The 24,842-nt window shown below is 49.3% G+C and overlaps 9 protein-coding genes across 9 annotated transcripts; 4 read left to right on the top strand and 5 right to left on the bottom strand.

Moving 5' to 3' along the window:
• Positions 1-411: 411 nt before the first annotated feature.
• farA (CeGAL family transcription factor) lies at positions 412-4,025 on the bottom strand (the record flags this gene model as incomplete). Its single annotated transcript, XM_032044422.1, has 8 exons — positions 412-460; positions 525-1,496; positions 1,556-1,738; positions 1,803-2,231; positions 2,289-3,083; positions 3,164-3,285; positions 3,668-3,692; positions 3,895-4,025. 8 exons carry the CDS (start codon positions 4,023-4,025, stop codon positions 412-414), a joined length of 2,706 nt encoding a protein of 901 aa, XP_031904062.1.
• Positions 4,026-6,953: 2,928 nt separating this feature from the next.
• Positions 6,954-10,358, bottom strand: BDW43DRAFT_297605 (mannose-ethanolamine phosphotransferase MCD4; the record flags this gene model as incomplete). The annotated part of the gene is made up of 5 exons (XM_032044421.1): positions 6,954-7,834; positions 7,946-8,054; positions 8,162-8,300; positions 8,371-8,558; positions 8,616-10,358. 5 exons carry the CDS (start codon positions 10,356-10,358, stop codon positions 6,954-6,956), a joined length of 3,060 nt encoding a protein of 1,019 aa, XP_031904061.1.
• A 599-nt stretch (positions 10,359-10,957) lies between these two features.
• BDW43DRAFT_297604 (putative chromosome segregation protein (Pcs1)) lies at positions 10,958-12,804 on the bottom strand (the record flags this gene model as incomplete). Its single annotated transcript, XM_032044420.1, has 4 exons — positions 10,958-11,184; positions 11,233-11,667; positions 11,726-12,629; positions 12,796-12,804. The coding sequence occupies 4 exons, from the start codon at positions 12,802-12,804 to the stop codon at positions 10,958-10,960; spliced, it is 1,575 nt and encodes a 524-aa protein (XP_031904060.1).
• A 68-nt stretch (positions 12,805-12,872) lies between these two features.
• Positions 12,873-14,651, top strand: BDW43DRAFT_264888 (protein-degrading AAA family ATPase MSP1). Its single transcript, XM_032040723.1, has 2 exons — positions 12,873-13,077; positions 13,130-14,651. Exons 1-2 carry the CDS (start codon positions 13,012-13,014, stop codon positions 14,315-14,317), a joined length of 1,254 nt encoding a protein of 417 aa, XP_031904059.1. The 5' UTR covers positions 12,873-13,011; the 3' UTR covers positions 14,318-14,651.
• A 205-nt stretch (positions 14,652-14,856) lies between these two features.
• Positions 14,857-17,583, top strand: BDW43DRAFT_264887 (putative LysM domain protein). Its single transcript, XM_032040722.1, has one exon. The coding sequence runs from the start codon at positions 15,420-15,422 to the stop codon at positions 17,310-17,312; it is 1,893 nt and encodes a 630-aa protein (XP_031904058.1). The 5' UTR covers positions 14,857-15,419; the 3' UTR covers positions 17,313-17,583.
• Positions 17,584-18,559: 976 nt separating this feature from the next.
• Positions 18,560-19,165, top strand: BDW43DRAFT_264885 (uncharacterized protein). Its single transcript, XM_032040721.1, has one exon. The coding sequence runs from the start codon at positions 18,630-18,632 to the stop codon at positions 18,855-18,857; it is 228 nt and encodes a 75-aa protein (XP_031904057.1). The 5' UTR covers positions 18,560-18,629; the 3' UTR covers positions 18,858-19,165.
• Positions 19,166-19,565: 400 nt separating this feature from the next.
• On the top strand, positions 19,566-21,198 carry BDW43DRAFT_297601 (dienelactone hydrolase; the record flags this gene model as incomplete). The annotated part of the gene is made up of 3 exons (XM_032044419.1): positions 19,566-19,809; positions 19,901-20,338; positions 20,393-21,198. 3 exons carry the CDS (start codon positions 19,566-19,568, stop codon positions 21,196-21,198), a joined length of 1,488 nt encoding a protein of 495 aa, XP_031904056.1.
• A 119-nt stretch (positions 21,199-21,317) lies between these two features.
• BDW43DRAFT_297600 (D-serine ammonia-lyase DSD1) lies at positions 21,318-22,775 on the bottom strand (the record flags this gene model as incomplete). Its single annotated transcript, XM_032044418.1, has 5 exons — positions 21,318-21,464; positions 21,513-21,718; positions 21,833-22,319; positions 22,409-22,525; positions 22,605-22,775. The coding sequence occupies 5 exons, from the start codon at positions 22,773-22,775 to the stop codon at positions 21,318-21,320; spliced, it is 1,128 nt and encodes a 375-aa protein (XP_031904055.1).
• Positions 22,776-23,075: 300 nt separating this feature from the next.
• Positions 23,076-24,806, bottom strand: BDW43DRAFT_264868 (glutamine synthetase family protein). The gene is made up of 5 exons (XM_032040720.1): positions 24,378-24,806; positions 24,062-24,324; positions 23,960-24,012; positions 23,233-23,913; positions 23,076-23,182 (listed from the first exon to the last, which is right to left on the bottom strand). Exons 1-5 carry the CDS (start codon positions 24,790-24,792, stop codon positions 23,152-23,154), a joined length of 1,443 nt encoding a protein of 480 aa, XP_031904054.1. The 5' UTR covers positions 24,793-24,806; the 3' UTR covers positions 23,076-23,151.
• Positions 24,807-24,842: the final 36 nt, after the last annotated feature.

The raw sequence follows: 24,842 nt of genomic DNA, 5'->3' as shown, positions 1-24,842 counted from the left end.
CCCATCCTGCCACATCTCCCGCAGAAAGCGTTCCAAATCCAAAGCAACGAAAAATAAAAAAAATAAATAAAAAATGATCACACACACTCCGAACCCATACGCCAGCTACGTAACTGTCCTTCGAGTCAACTTCCTTAAATCGAGGCATATGTAGGAATCCCCCGCTGTCATTTCACAACGCACGCCGGCCAAAGGTTGCCCTGCTCGTCAATCCATAGCCATGTGGCTATCATGGCCATATCGTAGATCCATTATGCTCAATGTTCACGCAAGATTCTCCCGTCAATAACGCAACACCCCACCGATCAAGAAAGGCTCAGATAAAAGCGGAGGCCTTGTAAGGCAAAAAAGAAATATAGTACACTTGTCATGATGAAGGGTCGTCGCCGCATACGTATGCCGTGTTTTTGCTCAAGTTGCCATTTCGCCGAAACTGCCATTGATACCGAAGAATTGGAACCTACAAGACAGACAGCCGTCAGTATAAGAAGAACCCGGTTAGAGACTTGTTTTAGGGAACATACCAATCTTCCACGTTCAGGGTCGTTGGTGCAGTTGGCCCACTCCGGGAACTGTTGCTCCAGGTGTCATCCTGGCTAGCAGCCTCAATAGCACTGCTCAAGGCTCCATCTATACCTTGCATTGGCCACGCCTGCTGGTTCTCCAGCCCAAACATATGAGGTGGTTGTTGACCTTGCATTCCCACCCCCGGGGGTATATTCGAAAGGAGTTCTGGGCTTCCTTGTGTCCCAGGAAGGCCTCGGGAGGACATCTGATGAGGCATCATATGTCGCTGGTCGATGCCTTGTGCTTGTAGTTGTGACTGCATCTGCAGCTGTGGATCAACGGCGTTACTTTGCGGCGAAGTCAGCTCGGGGAAGATGGCAGTGCCATCAGGAAACAATTGGTCGGGCTGGAAATTTTCCCAAAGCGATGGGGAAAGGTTGGGTGAGGTACGAGTGACAAGGAATAGGTCTGGTGGCGTTGCAGGGAGGGAGAATTGAGCATTGAAAGGGGTTGTCGGTCGCGTATTGCCGCGAGAGTTGCCTGGGGGAGGACCAGTAGGAGAGCCCTGGTGAACGCCCAAGCCCGGTTGCCCCATCTCTCTTGAGGGGGTGACTGCGGGCGTCTGAGGTCGCGAGCGCTCGTACGAGACTGGTGGGGTGGGACCTCCATTGGGCAGTCCAAGGTCCATGTCGTCAAATTTGCGCTTTGGCGGATCTGGTTTCCTTGCCGCTTGTTGCTGGGCCGTGTCGTGTCTTACCCTCTGGTGTCTTCTCCCTGCAGCTTTCTGGAGACGCTCCTCGAGAACCTTGTTCCCCAGGATGGATTCGAACAACGTCCGAACCATTTTAGCCACAAGCCAGACTTTCGAGACGTCCTTCAGCGCCTGCATGCATATATTGATTCTCTCCTGGCAAGTTGCCACGACGGATGGCACGGATGACCGCATTTGGTAAACGTGCATGATGAGGGCTGAGAACAAGCTATAGACACTTCAAAAATGTCAGAGTCTTGAGGTATAGAACAAAGTGTTAGGCACTATCAAACTTACATGAAGGCTGGTGTATACCGAAGCTCATGATGCGCCTGCAAGTTTTCGACGATAGAGGTGATCATTCCAGCGGCTTGGAATGCAATCGTACGCGATGGATAAGCCATCTCTTCTACGCGGTAACTGTTTGGGGCAGACGAAGCTGGAGGCATATGCGCCCTATGCAAAAGACAAAGCGTGGTGCTTTGGTGCTTGCGTCAGTCCAATGCATAGATTTTTTTTTTTTTGGGAAGATGGCAAGACTTACTAATAGTTTGCATGAAGAAGGGCGGCCAAAAAGTGATGATTCTGCCGTTGCCAACACACCTCCTTTGGACAGTTCTGGAGCCAATCCGCCAACGCCATATCCGAATGCGTTAAATCCATAGCATTCATACGCCTCGACTTTGAAGCCACGGAGTACTGCTGTGAAAGTACTAGGCCCATGATTTCACACAGCTTCACGTATTGGAGGAAGAACTGTACATGCACGGGATCGGGCGGATACTCCGCTGCTACGTCAATCTCGTCTTCGATGAAATCGTCTTCGGTCAACATTCCGACATCCGAGTCGTCCGTATTGATACCGATAGGGCGTCCCAAGGCCACTGCAACGGACCGATCTCTTGTGAAGAGCGTCCACCAGATTCGCTTCCAGAGTCTTTTGTCCGGCTTGCTCAGCTGAGATGACTCCACGCTGTGAACATTAGATCATTGTCAAGATAGAACTTTAGGTCCAAGGGCTACAACATACCTTCGGTGCATGCCTGACCCTTGTGCCACAACCATTGCCACTCTTGTCCAGTAGAAGACGTTTTTGGTGACGTCTTCGGGTCCCTCCCAGTACCAGCCCAGGAGCACCAGAGCCTGCACAATGGTGACACGGTCATCTTCATAGTTGGCGTCGTAAAGTGCCTTCGCCCGCTTATAAAATGTCATGGCAGCCGGGGTCGTCGAACCATTGGCATCCATCAGCTGGGGATTTGTGCAGACTCTGGAACCCGCGAGCAGTATAGCCTGAAGAAGTAGTAAGGATGGTGGGTTTTTTGGGTCACGATAGTGCCGCATGAAACGGCTGCGATTGACAATAGGGACTAAGGGCGCAACCCATTTGAAGTAGGCATCAACGAGTTCATCACAGAGAGGCTTTGGCGGCAAAAGAAAGGCACCACGTTGGTGAAGTATGTCCAGTTCAAGGTTATCCAGATCCGCCAATCGAGCACGCGAGCCTCGCACATTGGGTGGGAGAGGATAGTGCACGACGTCCGTCGTTCCATGCCGATCCTGCACCAGGAGCGATAGGTTCGAAGACTCGCCGAGGTAGGCAACCCGCCCTGCTTCCTTAATCGGAGCCCGCGCAAACTTCGGTTTCATAAATTGGGCATATGTAGCATTTTGGTTGGCTTGCTGAGCGACTTGCGATTCCGTGAGAGAGGTAACAGGCATACCGTCGACGGCCATTCGATTACTTGAGTAACCAAAAGCATCCTTGGCGTCGGGCGTCGACTCCTCTTCCTTGGCTGGCTCTTTCTGGGTATCCTCTTCGTTTCTACTGAAATAAATACAATGTCAGCAGAGGTCGACGTGAAGACCATAAGCAATCGATAAAGGGAGTGTCCGAAGGCATACGCAGCGCTCTCTTTAACTTTCGTTTGGTTCTTTTTACGTTTCGGCGTGGGGATTTTACACTCGATCGAAAAGGCCACACAGTTGGTGCACGGTACACCTAAACTGGCAGCATCGCAGCGTACCTGTTGGTAAATGACGCGATTAGCGATGTCCTGTCGTGCAAAGATCCAGCAGTGTCACGGGTAACACCGAAAGGGAACAAAGGCGAAAAGAAGATAAAAATTAAAACTAAACGGGGGCAAAAAAAAAAAAAAAAAAAAAGCTTTATTGACAAGGAGAGCCTTACCTTTCGAGCATGGCATGTCTTTACAAGACAAGAGAAATAAAAGTTAGCCAGCAGTAAATTCAAATCAATACATTATCATGGTTGCGTTATGCTCCATCGCAAGGATCGCATGATGGATAGTATGTATGTATGATAGGGGGAAGTAGCAAAGCTGCGATGAGCCGAGGTGCCGAGGCTTCACAGGTCGCGTCAACCTCATAAAAAGAGCGAGAACATACCTCACAAGCACGCGACGCACGTTGTCTGTCTCAATAGCGATTAGATAAATCTGATTAGCATCCATTTGTACTTCTTTTAAATCTCAACCGTGTCCCTCCCCCAGAACAACTTCCAACCCAGGTTTTGGAGGTGTCTGCGACCAGCTCTCTCGTCAAAACACAACCCCGCGACAGCACAAAACCCACACATTGGGACCACCCAAGGGTAAAGAGATCGCGTCACACACCTTCTAAAACTCATTTGTCCGTTTGAGCCCGTTCGTACCGCAATACCTGACGTTCCGGTTGAGCCCGCGGTGCTCGGGGCCGGGCTTGCTCTGGAAGTAGAATCGGTGTGATTTTCTCCTGTTGTGCTCATGGCCAAAAAGTATCCATGCAGAGATATGCAACCGAAAGGCTTTCGGGGTGACGGGGGGCGATAATATAGGGATTCGAGGGTATAGCCAAGGTTCTTGAGAAATAAAATATGGTAATAATAAATAGTGAAAAGGTGAGAGGAGACAGGAAAAAACCCAAGAGTAAAAGTCGCAGCGTAGCCTTCCTCTTTTGTCTTTCTTCGTTTCCCTTTTCACAGCGCCTTTTTTTTTTTTTTTTTCTGAACTGTTACTGGGGGTAAGTAAAAAAAAAAAGAGGCACTAGAGAAATTAAACGGAGTTCAAGGCAGACAGTATTAGGCGCCACCCGAGGGATGGATGCGATGCGATCGACTCAGGCCGGGATGGAGAAAGAAGAATCGTAGGAAGAGGGAGGGGGGCGAGACACAGAGAATTTCCCGGAAGAGGAAGGAGGATCAGGAACACCGTTCAGAGAGTCCAGCGAGGTATTCTATAGACCGGTTTAAGTTGGTGAGGAATTAATTGGTCGGGCGAGATTGGTTTGGTCAGGTAGAAGAAAAGATCACCCAAAACGAGAAAATGGAAAGAATGGAGACAAAAGGGCAAGTATACCTACTACCTGACCTTATTGCTGGGTGGTGGAAGAAGGGGACGGGCGGGGAGTGGCAATAGTCCCTAACCAAACCAGCAAGTCAGAAAGAACGGTGACTCGAGGCGGATCACCCATCCTGGAATAGATAGTGTGGAGAAGGGTGATTAGGTATTGCTTCGTTTCCAGTTGCTAGACGGGTGAGCTACTGTTGCGCTAAAGTCTTGTAGTGCCAGAGATCCAACCTAAGGGATCCAAAAGGCCTCCCCAGGGTCCATCTGTTCGCTAGTAACTTTTTGATGATAAGCAACATTTGGGCGGACTTGACAGAGTGGAGTGACACACGGTACTTCTCAGTTGTAGTACATTCTTCTTGACTTTGAAGCAGGGAAATAATATGAAGATGTCTATTCTCGGTACTGTATCCAGAACCGAGAATACTCGAGACACTGCCTGTATGTATTACATGATGCCACGGGAATGTAACCCAAACTGGAAGGGATCCTTGTCCTTGATGCTGTGGCAGTGAATTTAATTGATCTCTGTCGCACGTGTCTCCATGGTTACTCGATACAGTACAGAAGTACATACATCTCTCTCTGTACTATAGGAGTATCTTACAGTGAATGAATCTCTCCAACTTCAAACCCATGGTTACAGACCTGCAAGGGGCGAAGCTGAGAGGCACTTTAAGCTTCTTTGATGTATTTTGTTTTTTTCACTCCACCCCCGTTCAATTATTTTAGGTAATCTGAATCCACTTTCCAGTCGGGCTCTTTTTTATGTGACGCAGGGCAGATGACTAAGGCGTCAACCCATCACTTAGAACAATAACAAATTGAATGACCAGAAAGAAGAGTAATGAAATATTTTAATTTGAGTGAAAAAGGTAAAAAAATTTTTAAAAAAAAAAAGATGAAGAACTATCTGTTCTCATTTCTCCACACAGAAACCGACAGTGTAAAACAGCGGACTGGAGATCCGCACCAACATCCAAGATCAGGTGGACTCTGAAACGGCAGTCGGAATTTTAGTCCACTTTTTGGGGCACATGGTGACCCAAAGTCCAGTGCAATCCTAAGTGCATGGTAGGTTTGGCGGTCTCGATACTGATTCTGCCATTCGATGAGCCTCGAAGGTCCTTTCTACCTATTCCCCCTGGCATCTGGACTAGATATCTCGTGATTCGTGCTCAACGGCGGCCGTGGTCGGGGTTCACTGATCTCCGTTGTCCGATTACTCATGTCTAAATATGTAGAGTAATAGATAACAGAATGATAGATAGTATCGGTCGCTAGGTTTACTCTCAACACAACTTTATAAGAGTAGAGACATCTGTACATATGCACAATTGCATAGATACCATATATACGTACAATTGATGTATAATCAAGCTATCCCCTGCACGGAAATACGAGGATCCTGCCCCCCGGGCCGGATATTTTAGGATGTACAACATGGTATATAGTAGGAGTAGAATATATATATATTATATCCCATATATATATGTAGGTGGTAATGTGCCGGGGTTGGAATCCCCCCACAATGCGGGATACGACCACCTTGAACCGAACTATCTGAACAAGGATCTATTTGCATATACAACACCACTACTGAATATCTATAAACAGACCAACTAAAAGCCATTTCAACCAAGACCTTTTTTCCTCAGTTCCCCAGACCGCACCCCTCACATCCACCGCGCAAGAGATGATATAGTATTCAAGCTCTTATTTCCACCCACCTATCACCCGTCAGGCTTTCCTGGGCTTTTTACACACCCTCGCAGTCCATGCCCAACACGGTATAGAACCCATTCCCCCATTCCCCCATCCGCACAGACATGACTCCCGGCCGTACCAATCTTCCTTAACTAAAGCTGCACTGAAGGAACCCAAGCAAAAGCCTCATTCGTCGTGCCTGGCAGGTGTGATGGATTGGCACCCTAGGCTGGAATCTAGGCGGTTGGCTCCCCGCATTTTCTCATCGGGATCTAAAGTTCACGGTAGGGAGGTTTCGGAGAGTTTGCGGTTTGCGGGACTCGGGCTCTGCACTGACGACGGACAGGTACGAGCGCTAGGGAGGGCTCTGGGCACTGGAACTGGAATCTCGAGCTCTTATTGCGTCATGGCTTAGCTTGTGATGCCTCGGCTCAACGAGCTTGATCTGCAGACAACTGCATCAATCTATGCACTACACCGTACTCTAAGCCTGTAATGTTTTCGACCTGGATGGGCCTGGGGTCACCCCTGTATGATTATAAACAAAAATGTATTAAGGTAATGGAAATGGACCAATTCTATCTATATCTGAAATATACAAAAAGAAAAGAAAAAGGAAGGAAAGAAAAAGAAAATTCTTTTTACGAACTGCCGTCCGGGTCACCTTTGATTATAATCTCCACCTCCGTTTCACGAACCCCGGATTGATCTGACTCCGGAGAATGCTCGCACGTCATGGAGCCGTTGACAACGTTGGATCCATTGGCGGTGACTGTGTGGCCAATGTCCACACCACTGATGAACACTTCACTCAGAAACTCCAGTCCCGCCACAAATGTGCACAGGAAGCTGGCAATGCAGAAATGACTAATGGTCGTGCCAATCTCTAGCCAGGAACCCTCATCACGGACCATGTAGAAGAAGTTCAGGGTCATTACGTCGGAGATGGACATGACAACCATAAAGAGAGCGCTGGGCGCCACCTCCAATCGGCGGTTGAGGATGCCCAGATTCGCGCTAATGATCGCAAAGGGGATTAAAAGCTTTAATATTAGCAGCGCGCCCTGACTAAATGGGTTAAAGATCGGGATAAGCCGGTACACGCTGTCTAGCGAGAAGGAGGACACCGATGCGATATTGCCGGTGCTGAAAAAGGCTGATTGAAGGAGGAAAAAGAAAAATAGGGCCACGCGTGCATCGGAGACGCTAAGTGCCCGGTATCGGTATGATTGGCCTTCGACCACCACCGTGGCTCCCGCATTTGGCTTCTTTGGAGGCATAGAACCATTTGCCACACTATGATCCTGCTCGCTTACTGGGGCCGCAGTATGAGCGTAGATGGCGTGTTCCAGCCGGACCCACGTAAGCAGAGTCATACAGAAGACAAAGTAGAATAGCCCTTCGTACGAAATAGTAAGGATAATGAAGGTCGGAGAGAAGGTGAGGAAAATGACCATCAACCGATGCAGGTAGTGACTATTGGGATACAGACGGTGCAGCAGAGGCAGTGAAAGCGAAGAAACTACGCAGAATCTCTTATCAGCATGAATGCGTCCTCTGCTACTCGCTAGAAACAAAGGCTACTCAAAACAAATCTCGAAGTCGGAGGGAAATGGGGGGGATAGGAACTCACCCAAAATAGACCACCCAAGAACCTGGTTACCAAGAGGGAGGCCTTGCTTAGCCTGAAGGGAAGCTACACTTGACCTGGTCACAATCAACGCAAGGAGAATCATACCGACCTAGGCAGAATTAGTCAAGACTTGGACATTGAAATGATATGACAGCTCCCAAATCGCGGAAACCGTAGAGGATATAAGGTGATTGACAGCGGCGAGGGGTTGCCTACCTGGGCTCCCATAATAGCTCGTGAACCGCAGCGAGAGACGGGTGGGTTTTGTGTGGAAGAGCACTTCTGTCCTAGAATATCGTTCTCAAGGATAAGATATAGTAGGCCAGTAAAGAACATTAACAGAGAACCACAGGTACTAGACGAACGGAATAAGGTTAGTATATCCTCATATCTACTGCACTAAAGCACCAGGGGTCGTTTCGTACATCATCCCGACGTCCTCAACTTTGTTGGCAGGCAAGAGGGTGAATGTGCTCATTAGGAAACAGCCGATTGCCCATGACGCAGAAAGCAACCTATGGCTTTTAATGAACTTTAAACCGTAGGTTATCGGCCAAAAACCCCCCAAAATAAAGCAAACAGTAAAGATTTCCCGATGGAAATAGGATTGTACCTATAGACGATCCGGTCAGCCATGGGTTTGGTTCGCGAGGGAGTAGATAAAACGCACCAATGCCTCCAACACACCCACAAATAGCAACAGCTGTATGGCAAATACAAAGTAGCCGCTTATAGAATGGACATGGCCCAAGAGAATCGCACGGCCGGCAAGCAGGGCTTTCCGCCGCGCGAAAACCTCTTCCCAGAAAAAGACGGGAAACAGTGCATAAAAATAGTACCTCCACGACGAGCCCTGGTACAGGAGAACGGAAAAGAGAGCAACAAGGACAGATGAGAAGAATATAACACTGGATATTGTGCGACTCGAGTCGGACGTTTCGTGCAAAACATGTAGGTCAATCACCGTCGTCAAAGCGTACGCAATCCAACCCAAATAGCCTAAGGAGACGATGGTTCTCAGGAAGAGCCAATCGTACGTTTGGAGATATCGCAAGCCTTCTAATGCCGTGACTAAGAGCTCAGAACTCAGCTGGATCGACACGTCGTAGGAGCCGTTTGAGATTAGTGCCTTGATCTTATCAAGACGCGCCTCCACGGAAGTCTCGCCGCTTTCTGTAAGAGGTTCGAACGGCGTATACTGTAACAGTGCGGCCCGCTTTTGCTCTTCTTTAACACGATACATTTCTAGAACTCCCTGCGTATTGGCAAGCGCAGCCAGGGCCTTATCCTTAGGACTGGCATCTAGATATTCTAGGGGCAATTGTCCGACAGAGTTTGTGGGAAAGTCAATACCCGCCAAGTAGGCCATGAGAGCAGCGACATCTGCCTGATCCACATCGTTTCGCTGAACGCTGTCAAGGCCCCAATCTGCCGAAACTCCATCTTCGTGTCCTGATACACGTCCTTCGTGTGTATATCTGGGGCTGGCAACACCAGACCCCCAAACAACTAGCGGGGTTCTGGTATTGTTAGGGTGGCCGTCTCCATGGCTTCCCCAATCGCTCATACCGTGATCTGCGGTAAATACAAATGATGTCTTGCCATCCCCGTAGAAGTCCTCCACAAGCTGCGTGATTTCCTGCACCCCCTTGTCCACTATTTTAATGTTGTGCAGATATTCCTTTGAATAAGGCCGATAGCCATGACCAGTCGTATCTAAACCAAGAAGGTGCAAGAAAAAGACTAGTTTATCTTCCCGCAGTTTCGCGTCTAACTCCGGGACGTTCTTCGCAGATGAAAAGAGCTCCTTGACCTTGTCGAAAACCCAGGTGTCAAGCTTCGTCGCATCAGCCGTGAAATCTTCAGACTCTTCACTGTATGTGTCTGCGTCAACTCTCCCAGGAACGGCACCCTCTTTGAACATCAGAAGAATATCCGGGCTCCCCCAGCTCCACGTATGTCGGCTTCTATTGAAAACACTGTCGAAGTCTACTGGATTAAGTTTCCAGCCTGTAGTCACAGCCGATACATCTTCATATAACCCCGCGATAAGCGCAACATGGCCGGGTCTCGACTCGGTGGGAACTCGGGTATGGGAGATGCCAAAGGTACCGTGAGAAAGCGCGCGAGATCGGATAAAAGGTGCCAGGTAAATAGGCTCTTCGTTTTCGAGATCTGCCGGCGCATCGGGGTCAGGTAATGCTTGAAACGCCTTATCGGCGCGTAAGCCATCCGCCACAAATAGGACCAGACGTTTGGCAGGAGCTTCGGCGTTGGCTTCCCTTCCCACTCCGAATGATCTCATGCCACTAACAATTGGACTGACAAAGTATATGTCAAAAATTGAATAGGCGTACATCAAGTGGAAAACCACCGCGAGGGTGAGGAACCCAACGCGGCCGACACGCGCCATGGTTTTCTTTGCCCACCCGGTCTCGATTGAGGAATGGGAAATCTTAGTAGGAAGATACCAGCTAAACCAACGAAGAAATAGAAACACAATTGAAGAGAAGAATATGCGAAACAAAGGGGAGTTGACAAGCTGAGGGCATCCTCAAGAGAACTTCCGACGGGAAGATGGCAGCACTTTTGCGCGAACCTGATACCAAAGGCGAGGAACTTGGGGGAGGCCGGCAGCCAATCGGGGGTTCTCAATGCGCCACGGTAGCGGCTACGGTAGACGACACCCACGGATTCCGCATTCGCCCCTGATCAGTAATATTTATATCAACAAAAGAGGGTACCAAACTTTCTCTACATGTCAAGTGAGGCTTCTATTATCTCTCAAACCGGTACGTTTTTAATTGCATATGTCGAATCAATCACCTAATCTAACGCTAAACTCATTATCCAGGTGCCCTCTCCAAGGATGTATACGCCGTTAAACTACCCTTACTCCTACCATGCGAAGTGGGGCGAGGACTGAACCCATATCCAGAGTAAAATAAACACATGTGAACCCCAATTGGCCCAAAGGAAGCGTGTGGGAGCGGAAAGTAAACGGTTCAAAGGTTATCTGTTACCGGCGCTCGTCCGCCGTTTAGTGAGAGCGTCAATGACTCGGGTATAAAATTTTGACGCTTGCTGACGGACGAAAGTGATATCCACCGTAAGATATTCAGGCAGGATGTCAATCAAATCGCGATCGCGGCTGTCATCTAAGAGTGGAATATACTGAAACTCTGCATTCTCGAAGTTGGCTGACGAGACGTGTGGTACGGCTAGTTTAAAGTGTAGAGCTGGTTTTACATTAGTAAGATTCAGTCACCGGAGTCATAGATACTCACTTCCGTTTATACCCGTCTGAATACAATCATACACATTTTCAGAGCCTCCCTTCTTCACGTCACGAATGATAAGACCAGTGAGATCGGTGTAAAGATCTTCCTTGAGCTGTGCAAACTGGGCCGCGTGCGCGGCTTCAACATTTGCTGCAGCATTAGCACGGTTGCTACTGCCCTTAATAGCGCTTCCAGGAACCTTGGCGACGGCACTTTCAAGACTAGCAGCCGTATTCCGAGCAGCTGCTAGCTTGGTCTGCAAAGCTTTCACCTCAGTTTGAGCAGAAGAGAGCTGGCTGGTGGCATCTTCAGCCCGTGACTTCAGGCGAGTTATTTCGGCATCTCGCTCCTTTAACTGTTTCTGGAGGGCTCGACTCTGTTGACCAAGCGCTTTTTGTGCCTCTAACTCTGATTTCAGAGAAGATATCAAGTTGTTTGAAGCTAAACAAGTAAGCATATAGTATGTCTAAGGCTCTGAGGCACGCAAGATTCAACGAACCAGTTGTCATTGCTTCGCATTGTTTCCGTAATTTCTCCATGTTGGCATTTGCCTCTACCACGCCGATCTCTTTAAGATCACGATATTGACGTTCTAAAGTAGCATACCTCGTGTTGAGATCCCCAAGCTTGCGTCTCAACTCCGGTTCCCCGTTAGGCTTCACTGGGGAACTCTGCAAAGGGCGCTGCATGGATTGTCTACATTTAGTTGGCGACATGGAGATAGAGCGAGCCGCCACCGGTTCCTCCTGGATAAAAGTCTCTTCAACGACATCTGGCGCGCGCTTTTCGCCTTCTAACGCGTCATCTTCTGATTCCGACTCTGTATCGGCTTTCGGCTGCTGTTTCGTAGATTCGTTGCGCTTTTCCGGCGAGTTATACTGTCGTGTATTCTTTGGTGTATATTCAAACTCGCCGTCAGTCTTAACATGCTTCTCAGCATTTGCCTTTCGTCGTCCGCGTGTGGTCGCTGTCTTGGCGGGTTTCGCGGGTTTCGCATGTTTCGCAGACCTAGTTGACCGAGCAACAGGCTGCGCGCCTAGGTCATCATTGGAAGCGGGCGCGCTCTCTGGTACTTGAGGACCAGCATCTTGCTCCTCCTCCTCGGGTTTCGGCTGTTCCTCTACGATCTCTTGGTTGTCGGCCTGTATTGAGCCCCTGCTACCCCTTGGTCTACCCCTTCTTGTGCCCTTCTTTGCTGCAGCATCCGGCACGTGTGATGGCGCGGCGGCTGATTCTGTTTTCGACGATATTTGAGGTTTGAGCTCTGCTGATTTCGATCGAGGTCGTCCTCTGGCCTTCTTCGCAGGGCGTTCATTGTCGCGTGGCTCCTGGGGTATATTGCCCTGCGCCGCGTCCTCCATATCGGACTCTGCAAGACTAGAAAGTCTAGCGGCAGCCTTTCTCTTCGGCATGGCGATTAAGTATAATTATATATGTGTTTCAATCAACAAAAGTAGAAATCACAGTTGTATTGTATACCGGTGACAGCACCACAACAAACTCGGACGAATGATTGTCGGCGCGTCGGTGGGACCTTCGAACTCTCCGCCTTCGACACCGCAAACTAACCCAAGGCATGTGACGCTGTCGGCAAAGCCACGGCTCCGATGAGCGCCACAGTTCCTTTGCCGACCCGAGTAGCATCTAAGCAGCATCCATCGCATAATCCATCTTCATTCCCCTGCTGGCCTCGGGTAATTTTTTGTAGCGCATGCCAGGAATCGGATCGCGCTATTCCCATTGATATTAACCTGGTTTATCGCTATTGAGTATAGTTTTGTCACCATGGCTTCAGCGCGCGGTCCAAGGTGGCATCAATTCTTACAGGAATTGGTGATGGTTGCCGGCACTGTAAGTCAGATTTCATCTCCTAACGTTGCCTAGACTAACGGAATATGCTCAGTCAGCATCTGCCTATTTCCTCATTCGATACCTCATATCGCGTCTTGATTTCGACCCGGAGAGCCAGAAGAAAGAGGAGCAACGACGCAAGTCAGCTGCAATTCTACGGAAACTCGATGGCGGAGACGAGTCGGATGAAGATTCGCCACGTAGAGAAGGAAAGCGGGGGCGGAGACAGAAGCGCGGAGAACTTGTCTTAAATCAATACGAGCAAGCGATTGCAATGGATGTTGTTGCTCCAGACGACATTCCCGTGTCGTTCGAGGATATCGGAGGCCTGGACGAGATTATTGAGGAGTTAAAAGAATCGGTTATCTACCCACTCACGATGCCTCATCTCTATTCCTCTACGTCGTCGCTTCTTACAGCTCCGTCAGGTGTGCTACTGTATGGTCCTCCTGGGTGTGGTAAGACTATGCTTGCCAAGGCCCTCGCCCATGAGAGTGGAGCATGTTTCATCAACCTACACATATCAACTCTGACAGAGAAGTGGTATGGCGACTCAAATAAATTGGTCAATGCGGTGTTTTCACTAGCCAGGAAGCTACAGCCTTCTATTGTCTTCATTGATGAGATAGACGCTGTCCTGGGCACCAGGCGGAGCGGGGAACATGAGGCAAGTGGCATGGTCAAAGCAGAATTCATGACTCATTGGGACGGACTTACCTCGGCGAACTCCTCGGGCGAGCCTCAGAGGGTTGTGGTGATGGGAGCGACGAACCGCATCCAAGATATCGACGAAGCCATTCTCAGGCGAATGCCGAAAAAATTCCCTGTCGTTCTCCCTCCAGCACCTCAAAGACTCCGAATCCTTAGCCTCGTACTCAAGGACACCAAGGTAGACCGGGAGAATTTCGACCTCGACTACCTTGTTAAGGCGATGGCAGGCATGTCTGGTAGTGATATCAAGGAAGCTTGCCGAGATGCAGCTATGGCCCCGGTTCGAGAGCTCATTCGTGAGAAGAAAGCTGCTGGCCTTCAAATGACAGCCGTTGACCCAAAAGAGGTCCGTGGTCTTCGAACAGAAGACTTCTTTACACGTGCTGGAGGTGTTCGGGTCATTCCAGCTCCCGCCCAATTGCAGGCGCCCGTCAAGGCTAACTCGGAGAAAGAATGGAGTACAGAGTCAGAGGCAGCATCTGAGGTCGATACGCGGCCATCTGCGGATCTGGCGGAGCCGCCCGAGTGAACTGTCTGATACATGCGTAAAATGACTCAGTTATCATCTGTCCATGATACTTGTACACAGCACGAAGGGAATGGCGTTCTGTTATATGAGCATAATACCAGATACCTATTGATCCTGCCGGTTCTGACCTGCATCCATCGCAATTTCCTCAATCGCTAGTTGTGGAGTCCGATATTGTTTATAGAGTATTTGACGACTTCTGCTTTTCTATGTTAATTTTTATTCCATTTTACTTTACTGCTTATCTATCTACATACATATATTTCTCAAAGAAAAGCGCAATGTATGAATGGACCTTTGCCAACGTAAACTCAATGCATCGACAGCTGTCAAATATGCAATAGCCATGATATTATTAGCGTAATCCGTTGGACCACAGTGGCCAAAAGGCCGATCAGCGGCATGACATTGGGTATACTGTACTCTCTGCCGATCCAATACTTCCGAACAGAAATTATTCTCTCGATGAATTTCTTTCATTCTTAGTTTTCACTTTTTCTTTCTCCTTTTCTCCTTTTCTCCTTTTCTCATTTTTTCTATTTTTTTTTTATCTTACTTTTCCCCCTGCAGACTGGCGTCTTGAATCCCTCCAATTTCCTATATTTTTACATAAGATCCGGGACCCGCCCCGCCGTGAGTGGACGACGTTTGGACTTGGCTGCTAAGTTGGGGAGTCGTCATCACAAAGCAGGCTAAACCACTAGTTTGCACTTCCTGCCGCATCCCGCGCGCCCCAACTTTCCCTTCCCCCCCGATACCCATACTCTCACCCACACTCTTACTCTCCTGCTCAGCTCTCCGCTGGTCTTCCTAATTCTATGTCCCTGATTCTCTGGACTGTGCGTCATACCGGTGCTCGATCTACGGGTTGAAGATTTTCATTCGTTGGATGGATCGTTGAATTCCACTCACCCGAGCTCGTTGGTTCGCCGCTTAAGGACACGGATGCGGTAGGGACGGACTCCAAACTGGATGACGAACGTTGTGTTGTAGAGCCTTCCCATGGCGCGTTGCCTTTGGCGATCTCCCACCTAGAGTTGATTTCCTTTAGGAGAGCTGACGAATCCCTTCCTCTCGGGTATAACCCTTATCGTCGCCAGGGATGAATTCCAGTACCAGCTTTGCCGATACCCTTAGCCCTGGGACAAGTAGTACGAACACCACCCGCAGATCCACCTCGACCGTGCGATCACGCCCTCGCCGCTTGGTGTCTTTCACCGATGATGAGAGTGATAATGGGAGACAGTTGGGACACTCCGGATCGTCCACCGTGCTTTCGTCGGACCTCCCGACGCCTCGGTCTCGCGGTGCTACCCCGTCACCCTACAGATCCCGTGGAGTTTCGCCAATGCCTATGAGACACCCTTCCCGTGTCACTTCATCGCCTGGTCGCGGTCCGAGCAACTCGTTGGGTGGGTTCAGCTATACTGGCAAGAACCAGGTCAACTTCGCGGAGTCGTCGCGAGCCGCTGTTGACTTTCTTGATGCGTCGTGGTCGTCATTACAGAGTTTGGCCTCCTCGGTCCTAGGGAGTGATATCGCCCGGCCGGCCACCAATGGAACGACACGCACCCATACGAGAAAACCTTCCCGCCCCGATTCGTATACCGTAACCCCTTCACGAACGTGGGCACCCTTATCTTGGGGACCGACAGCCCCATCGACCTCAGATATTGGCGCCGGAACCAAGGAAGAACGGCAAGCATTCGTACAGGCAAAGAAAAGGGAGGCTTTGTTACTGGCAGATACAGAGACAAATGGAAGTCTCACCACTCGACACAAACGCCGCGATTCCTGCGACCGGACGGTCCATTCGACTGCTGGTCCCAATCAGGATGAGGAAGCGCTGGCATACGTACATCACGTCCAACCGACGGACAGTATAACTGGTGTTACGATACGCTATGGCTGCCAGCCCGCGATATTCAGAAAGGCAAATGGATTTTGGCCTAGTGATAGCATTCAAGGTCGGAAGACTGTACTTTTACCCGTTGATTCTTGCTCAGTCAAAGGACGACCCATTCGGCATGATTTAAACCTTGTGGGTACTGAGAGTCCCAGGCGTGACTCTCTGGAAGACCCAAGTGGAAGCTCAATAGCTCCGAGTTCGTCTCCAGGGCCGTCTGATAAAACAGATACAGACGCTTCCTCAGAAGTGGAAGCTGACCGAATATGGAAACATGAGTCATGGGTACAGATTGATGGCTTCACTGCACCTGTAGAGATTGGCCGTGTTCCTCGTAGGGCGTTAGGGTTCTTTCCGCGCTCGAGACGGAAGTCGCTTTCTTATACCGACTCTGAGAACCCTTCGTTCTCGGGACGCGAGAGAATCCCAAAATTATCCTCGACGTCATCACCCATTGAATCTCAAGCTTCGCAACCTACATCTCCGTTAGGGAATCGACCCCACGCGGACTCGTCGGGGTCACGAATCTCAGCTAAATCTAGCCCTACCGTACGCCATCAACGCCAGCGCAGCAACATACAACTTTCCGGGCCGGGCGTTGGTACCCTTGATCGTGACACAATGGCCCCTGGACCGGCTCTTGATGGTCTGAGTAAATTCTTTGCGCAGCATCTACCGAACCTTACTCCTGCTCCTGCTCCACCGAACTTTCAAGACTCCACCGAGTACACGTCAAATACAGTGTCCAACACTCCCACCGGCTTGGACAATATAGGCGGCGCAGTCGAGGGCTGGGTCCGGAAGATGACTAGTCGAGCGAAGGCCGGCCTGAATGAACTACAGCAAACCACACATAGCCACCAAATGAACGGCACGACCCGTCGAACCGGCACACGGGGAGTAGGAGACCTGATTGAACTTAACGACGGGTTAGAGTCTCGAGATGCTTCGAAGACACGGTGGAGACCTGAGTTCAACCGATCCGGAACAAGTCTTCACAACGGGACGTCAGTGAGTGGTCGCTACCCTAGCCCTTCGGCAGCAACGAGCAGGACTCGTGCCACGGGTGACAGGTTTAAGGACGATTGATGTCCAGGGATTATACTACTGCACGATTTGCTGCAAGACGACCTTCTTTCTTTTCGAAAATATTTTTATCTTCTCTTGGCAATCCGTTCGGGTAGCGGCAACGAGGGACCGGATCAACTCTTGTGGGTCTTTGTGATATAGGATATCTTTCATGTACGCTTATAGCATAGCGCGGCGCAACAGGGTCATACTGTTGGCTAGTTGATGATACATTGTAATTGCTTGTTGATTTATACAGTTGGCTGTTAGGATCGATTTTTTTTTTTTTTTTCGCTGTGGCCCGGCCATTTTTGTACTTAGCACCTTAGATTCCCTTTGTGGTGGTTTATGGGCTGGAGATGCCAAGTGCTGGTATACTTTTATAAGGCATCATGGGATTAATATAATTCTTTAGATTATTGGTCTACCAGATACGATATATCTGCAGTTTTTCGTGCTGAGCGGGTTATCCTTTATTTGAAAACGTTTTAATGCTTTCGAAGAGTGCTTTTTCCTTTACCTTGACTGCCTGCCCCCGGGCCTCCATTTAATCTCCAACAGAGAGACTTTCTTCAGAGCAGACGTGGTAGTCTACCGAGGAAATAGTCCGTAAGCTCTTCTGAAGCCTAAGCTTGGAGACTTGGGGAGTCTTACGTTCCAATACGAATACTAATACCACAATGCCTTGCGAAGGGACCACGCTTCCGCTCCTTCGGGATACACCATATTGCAAAAACGGAGCCTGGGTCTTACATACTCCCGTTCTTTTTCAGACCCTGATGCCTAGACATTCTAAACTACTTCTGGAATCATTCCGAACAACCGTGCAATATAAAATTTATAAGAATAATTATAAATTTTTTAGAGAGAGTACTATTCTAGTTTCAAAATTAGGCCGGCAACAGCCCCTTTTTATACCCTAATTTTCTTATCATATACTCCTCTTGTAGGCATGCAGCATATAATAGTCTTTACGTCAAGAGTGGCGGAATATAATAATAAATTTGTGATTTAGTAGTAATCTAATGTTGCAGAACGCATACAGTACACGTCATAGATACTAATTGCACACACATGCAGTACATAACATACCTATACGTCCTTTATTATTATAATTCCATACCGTATTGATAGTGTACAGGTAATATAGTTATTCCGGAGCCTACCCTAACACAGCTTAGTTTAGTCTGCATTAAGGCTTGCAAAACAGTGAAAGAGTGCAAGACCCCGGGCTCTGTTTTTACAACAGTGTGTACCGCCACATTAATGTCAGCCCTCGAGCAGGGAGAGGACATACTTCTTGAACTAGACTACCCTGAGCAGCGGGTAGACTTTTCCATGTTTGTTTACAGTAATCGTGGTGATATTGAATATATTGTGTCGTATCATCTTGGCCTAGGTCAGTCAGAGACCTGCAGGATTGGAGATGTAAACGAACAGGTACCCGGAAGCTCTAGTGATTGTATTCCAGTTTATGTCAAGAAACGCCATCAGCAACTGGAAAAGCGGGCTCCTATTAGGTTTCCGTTACCATACAAAATAGGTGACCAGATTCCCCAGCTTTGATCTTTGCTAAGACTAATACGATGATTGCGCAGTTGACGAAACCCGAGGACACCCTCTTGAAGACTAGCGTCCTTTGGTATCTCGAATGATACGTATCGTGGCTCTGGGGGTCTACCGTACACGATCTAATCGGGGAGCAGCTGGTCCTTTTCAGTAGAGTCCATGCGGAGTTTGCGGATATTTTCGTAGAGGAAAAGAAATCATGCAAGCAGAAGACATCTAGATAGCAAATATATTTATGCAGTAACAGAGACTGGTACCTTAATATAGACCGATATTTCTAGACGCGTCGCAAAGCAGGAGCACCGAAAATTAGCCAGCTAGGGCTTTCCAGATCAGGAATCAGATAAGATCCCAACTATATATAACCTATCACAAAAACTACCAGACACCAAACGCTGATCCACCTCCCTACTTTTTCCAGATATTTAACGTATTTAGCAATCTATTAAGACTATCTGAGCATAGTTAATTCATATAAAAATGGATATTATAGACCAAGTCACCTGATACACAGCTGATGACGTATTCGGTGTGACACCCATTTATGACGTATGCACCAAGATACTTATACTCAAAACAGCCAGTATGTGAACCAACAAACCATTTCTATTCTCAAACGTGGATACCCGCACCTGAGTTAACCAAACTTCCCGTCCAGCTTCACCCGTGGTAAATCATTCTCCAAAAAGAAAAGTCTAAAAGCAAATGGCGACTATATCGATCAACGCCCCGGGAGCGACAGGCTTCCTATACAACAACGCCTCCGGCAAAGCAAGACTATGCATATCGGCCGAAACGCTAGATTTCGACACAGAGACGCTGCGAAACTGGCGCGATGAGGGTTTCGATGTGATCTATGTGCCGTACGACGGGGGCGGAAAGGAGTATATTGCGAGACTGAAGAGTGTGAAGGAGGGATTAGGGGTTGGGGAGAATTATGCTGTGCTTGGTGAGTTTTCTTTTACTCTCTCTTTCATTCATTCATTTGCTTTGGTTGATTGCAGTGATGTGGTGGGATGGTGGCTGATTGAGATGTCCAGCGTTTGGAGACGCGGCGTCGTTTTGTCTGGATTACTACCTCAAACCTACTAATTGTAGCCGGCTCTGCGCTTTTGTCGCGTATTATCCCACTAATATCCCCGATACGCGGTCGCGGTACCCGCCGTCTGTTCGCATGCTGACGCACTTGGCTGGGAACACGGTCGACGTGACGACCAACCCGACTATGTTGGGCATCCAGGGGAAGAAAAAGCGGCAGACGCGCCAGATCAATCCGGGCATGGGGACCGGCGAGCGGCTGAATCTGGGCCATACGGCATATACATATGAGTATGTGCAGCCTGGATTCGCCGAGCATGATCTAGACGAGTATGATCGCCTGGCGTGTGAACTGGCGTTTACTCGGTCATTACAGGTCATGCGGAAGGGGTTCAACAAGGACATCGATCTGGAGGAAAGGTGGGAGGAACATCTCGAAGGTTAGTCCTATTATTCGTGTATTCCCTATAGTCATGGCTAACTGGCTATAACAGCGAAATTCTTCTCTATGAACCTGTCCAACACAATGGAACCCTATGTGAACCATCTCACCCCCACTGTAACCTACACCCCCACGGTAAGCGGGGGAATCGGGAACCACGCCTTGCGCCGGTTCTACGAGCAGAATTTCCTGCGCGCATTGCCGCCTTCGATGCGGTTGCGGTTGATTTCGCGCACAATCGGGACTGATCGGGTCGTTGATGAGTTGCATGCGGCGTTTCAGCATACGCATGAGATTCCCTGGATGTTGCCTGGTGTGCCGCCGACTAATAAACAGGTGGAGGTGATTCTGGTGAGCATTGTTAGTCTGAGAGCGGGCAGGCTGTACTCTGAGCATGTGTATTGGGATCAGGCGAGTGTGTTGGTCCAGGTTGGGTTATTAGATCCGAAGCTTGTGCCGCAGGGAGTGCAGGGGGTCGACCGGCTACCTGTCGTCGGACGAGAGGCTGCTAGGCGGATTTTGGAGGAGAACCCCGAGGTTGAAGGGAAGGAATATCACAATCGGCTGATTCGCAGGGCGAAGGCCAAGAATAAGGGCAAGGAGGGTGTGACCCCTGGAGTGGAGGAGTCCGGAACAGAGTATTTCAAGAGCGAAGCAGAGAAGCCGTTGGAGAATGGCAAGGGGAAAGGAAAGACTGTCCAGAAGCAACCCCCCGAGCACGGGCCGGAAGGTAACGAACGCCATAAGAATGGTAATGAGGAGGAGAAAATAGATGATCAAGATGGTGCAGATGGGGCTCAGACACCTACCCCGTCCAAGGGCTCTGCCTCGGTGGAAGATGCCAATGATGAAGAATGAGCCATGTCATGATATACCCGGTCGACATTATTAGTTTGTATCTAATCAGCGTAATCTTTCACGCTCCTTTGAATCTCACATTATTCCTACAATTGAAGGAACACCCTCAAATTAAATCATTACCACCCCTTCCATGGCACCCAAGTCTCTCTCACCACATCCTCCTCATCAACAACATAATAAACGTGATACTGCGCAGCAGTAATACAAGCATGCTGACAATAAAGATAAACCCTCTGCCCAACCCTAAACTTCTCCTCTACCCTCTCATCACCTGCAGTCCCCAAAATCCCATGCTCCTGCGACATACGCACAACCGACCAGTGAGGACTACCCGCCACATCCCCAAAGCCAGGCAAAGCACTCGTCTCTTTCGACAGCGCAACCGTCCCCGCATTAACCAACGCCTCGTTCCGCCCGGGGTAAACGCTACACACCTCAGCTGCGATCCGAACAGCCTGCTGCGACTCATGCACCAAACCAGTACAGACCTGCTGGAGGTCATTGGCCGGGTAATTTCCTAATAGCCATCCATCTATTAGCCACTTTACGCAGACATACCAACCCCCGTCCCTCGCCCATTTTATTTTAACAAAAGGGGGAAAAAAGAAAGAAAGAAAGGAAGGAAACAAACCAGCATGAACCTCCAGCACCAAATGTCCCGGCAAACACGCCCTCAGCGCACTAACAACATGCGCCGTCGGCGTCGATCCAATCGAAACAACCACCTTCCTCTCACCCTCCACATCCAAAAGCCCAGAAGCAGCAACCACCCCATCAAGCTCAGCCTTCAGCACAGCCCTTGCCTCCTCCTCACTCCTCGCCGCATACGAATGCCCCGCATGACAATAAAACCCCTCCACCTCCACCGCAGCAGACCCCTCAGCACGCTTTACAAGCGCCCTTAGCGCACCGGAGGACGTCTCCAGGCCTGCACGGTGCGACCCAACATCAACTTTAATGAACACGGGCCAGGGCATAGTGATTCCCGAGGTAGTAGCGTAGGACTCGAGGATATCGATGTGGGCCTCGTTGTCGACCATGAGGAGGATTTTGAGAGATTGGGAGAGCTCGGTTAGGGCTGGGAGGGCGCTGGGGTAGATTGGGAGACCGTAGAGGCACTTTTTTTTTTTACTCCCCTCCCATCCCCGGGTCTTTTGTTAGTATATGCTATATGTGGGGAGAGGCATTAGAGTGGGAGGGGACAGACCTCGTCCAGGATGCCTTCATTGACTAGGGGAATTGCACCGCGGATTTCGCAGAGGGTTGAGGCGACGATTTTGCGGTGCTGGCCGTTTCCGAGCATCATGCGGGTTACTTCGAGGGACTGCCGGGGTTGGGATTGTTAGTGGTTTTGGTGGATGAAATGGTAGGTGTGGGTGGGTGATTGGATGCTGCTTGCTTACCTTGAGTGTTTTGACGTGTGGTCGAAATGCGATTCCCAGGTTCTTGACATCTTCGAGGAGCTGTTGGGTGTTTTTTTCGAGGATGGGTTTGCTGAGGACTAGAGATGGGGTGGGGAGGTCTTTTGCTGGCCGGCCGATGAAAGATTGGTGGTTTTGGAGGGAGAAGTCCATATTTGAAGGTCAACTGGGTGTGACTTAGGGTTTGTTATGGATTGGACTTCGTACTGTACAAGGGTCAGAGTAGAGCCATGTTATGGGGGGAAATGAGGGGTTATTATATTCTTATTGGAGGGTCTCCGCACAGAAGGATGTCTTATAGTCAGTGCGGGTGTGGGGAGAAGTTGGTTCAGCAATTGAGTTACTACTACTTTAATCCTTAATTTCTAATGTAACCTTCGCTCGTGGCATGTCCACGTGGTTACATGGATCATGGCTTCGAGAACACCCTAAGATCGTAAAATAACATAAGAACATAAATTTCTAGGGATATACGTTGCTATTTACAATACATGACTTAATCCAATCTATTCTGCCAACCAATTCCTGTTTATACCGTCTCAATATACCGTTTGAACTCCCTATTATCTGTTAGTCGCGATTCATCTCGTGCGTCGGGCTGTCGACTTACCAATCAGTCACGGCCTCTCTCCACACCCGCAGTTCATGCTCGCGGGTTGCAGTGAAGAAGTCCACAAACTCCCCATCCAAAATTTCTCGCGCCACGCTATTAGGCGCGTTGAATCGCTTTAGAGCCTCTTCCAGAGTGTTCGGCAGCAGCGTCGGACGGGTGTTGTTCACCTTCATCGCCGACACAGGCGGTACCTTGATCTCGAGCTTCTTCTGCACACCGCGCCATCCAGCGGCGAGGATAACACTCAGAGCATAATGGGGATGCAAATCTGCGCCGGGAATGCGAACCTCAAATCGCGTCGCGCTAGGCTTGCATACCGGTGGTGTGATAATACGGATCGAGGCCATCCGGTCCTCTAGACCCCAGCTAACATTAACGGGGGCCCAGAAGTTCTCTACTAGACGCTTGTACGAATTGATGGTTGGTGCAAATAGGGGCATGATGTCTGGTAAAGCTTCTAGAATACCAGCGAGGAATTGACGGCCAAGGTCCGACAGTCCAGCTGCATCAGACCAGGGGGCATTTTCGTCGGGAGTTTCGCGCGCAAAAAGATTTTTGCCTTCAAGATCACAAAGGGAGATGTGGATGTGACCGGAGCTGCCTGGTTGGCCTTGGATCGGCTTCGCCATGAAACAGGGTGTGATGCCATGCTCGACGCCTATGGACTTTGCCAGAAGCCTTTTATTGTTAGCCTGTAGTGGGGCAGCAAAAATGGCGTACGTACTTGAACAAGGATACTCTGTCTGCCATTTCGCGTACATCGCATACTTTGAGGGCCTGTATAATGAGTGGTATATTCTTGCTCAACCTTGGGAAGACCACTCACTGCTTCATATACACCTGGCCCTCCCTCCGTATGCCACCCCTCAATTCCACAATTTATTTCTGCGGAAGTATTAAAAATATCATAGAAATACTTCTTGAATGCTACTGGTCGCGTGGCGCTGTAAGAGAAGCTGCCTGCAGTTATAGGGCGCAGAGAGGAAGGGGTGTTCTTTTCGAGGAAGGCAGCAATATCGTGAATCTGGGAGCCATTGGCGCCGTATCCGTCTTGTGAAGGGGTCTGGAAGTTCATGAACTCCAATTCCACTGATCTCATTAGGATGCGACTTGATTATTTTGGGGATAGACTGGAGACTCACCACCCGCCATTGCCTGACAGTTCTCTGCCGCAAGCTTATCACATATCGACTTCAACATATTCCGGCCATCTGCAGAAACAGTCTGGCCGTTCTGAATGAATCGTACCAAAAAGAACGGGATATTATCTTCCCAGGGGATCCTTCTGAAGGAGCTCAAATCTGGGATTGCGATAAAGTCCACATAACCCGAGTCCTTGGGGGCAATATTGGCATCGGTAGTATAGAGGACATCCTGCATGTCCCAGCCGAACACGGCAGAACTGAATCCGAATCCCTTTTGCGCGATGCCCAGGAATTTCTCCTTGGCCATCACCTTGCCCCGGAGGATGCCATCGCAGTCAATACCGGCTACTTTGACTTTGATGTCATCTGCCAGGACACTCGAGAGGTTCTCTAAAGTGATAGTTGTAGCCATTTCGATTGTATAGTCTATTTGTACAAAAGATGTCAATTGTGAAGAAGAAG

The sequence above is a fragment of the Aspergillus alliaceus genome, assembly GCF_009176365.1.
Source record: "Aspergillus alliaceus strain CBS 536.65 unplaced genomic scaffold BDW43scaffold_6, whole genome shotgun sequence".
Taxonomy (NCBI): domain Eukaryota; kingdom Fungi; phylum Ascomycota; class Eurotiomycetes; order Eurotiales; family Aspergillaceae; genus Aspergillus; species Aspergillus alliaceus.
Note: the sequence above shows the minus strand (reverse complement) of the source record. Positions and strands in the feature narration are given on the sequence as shown.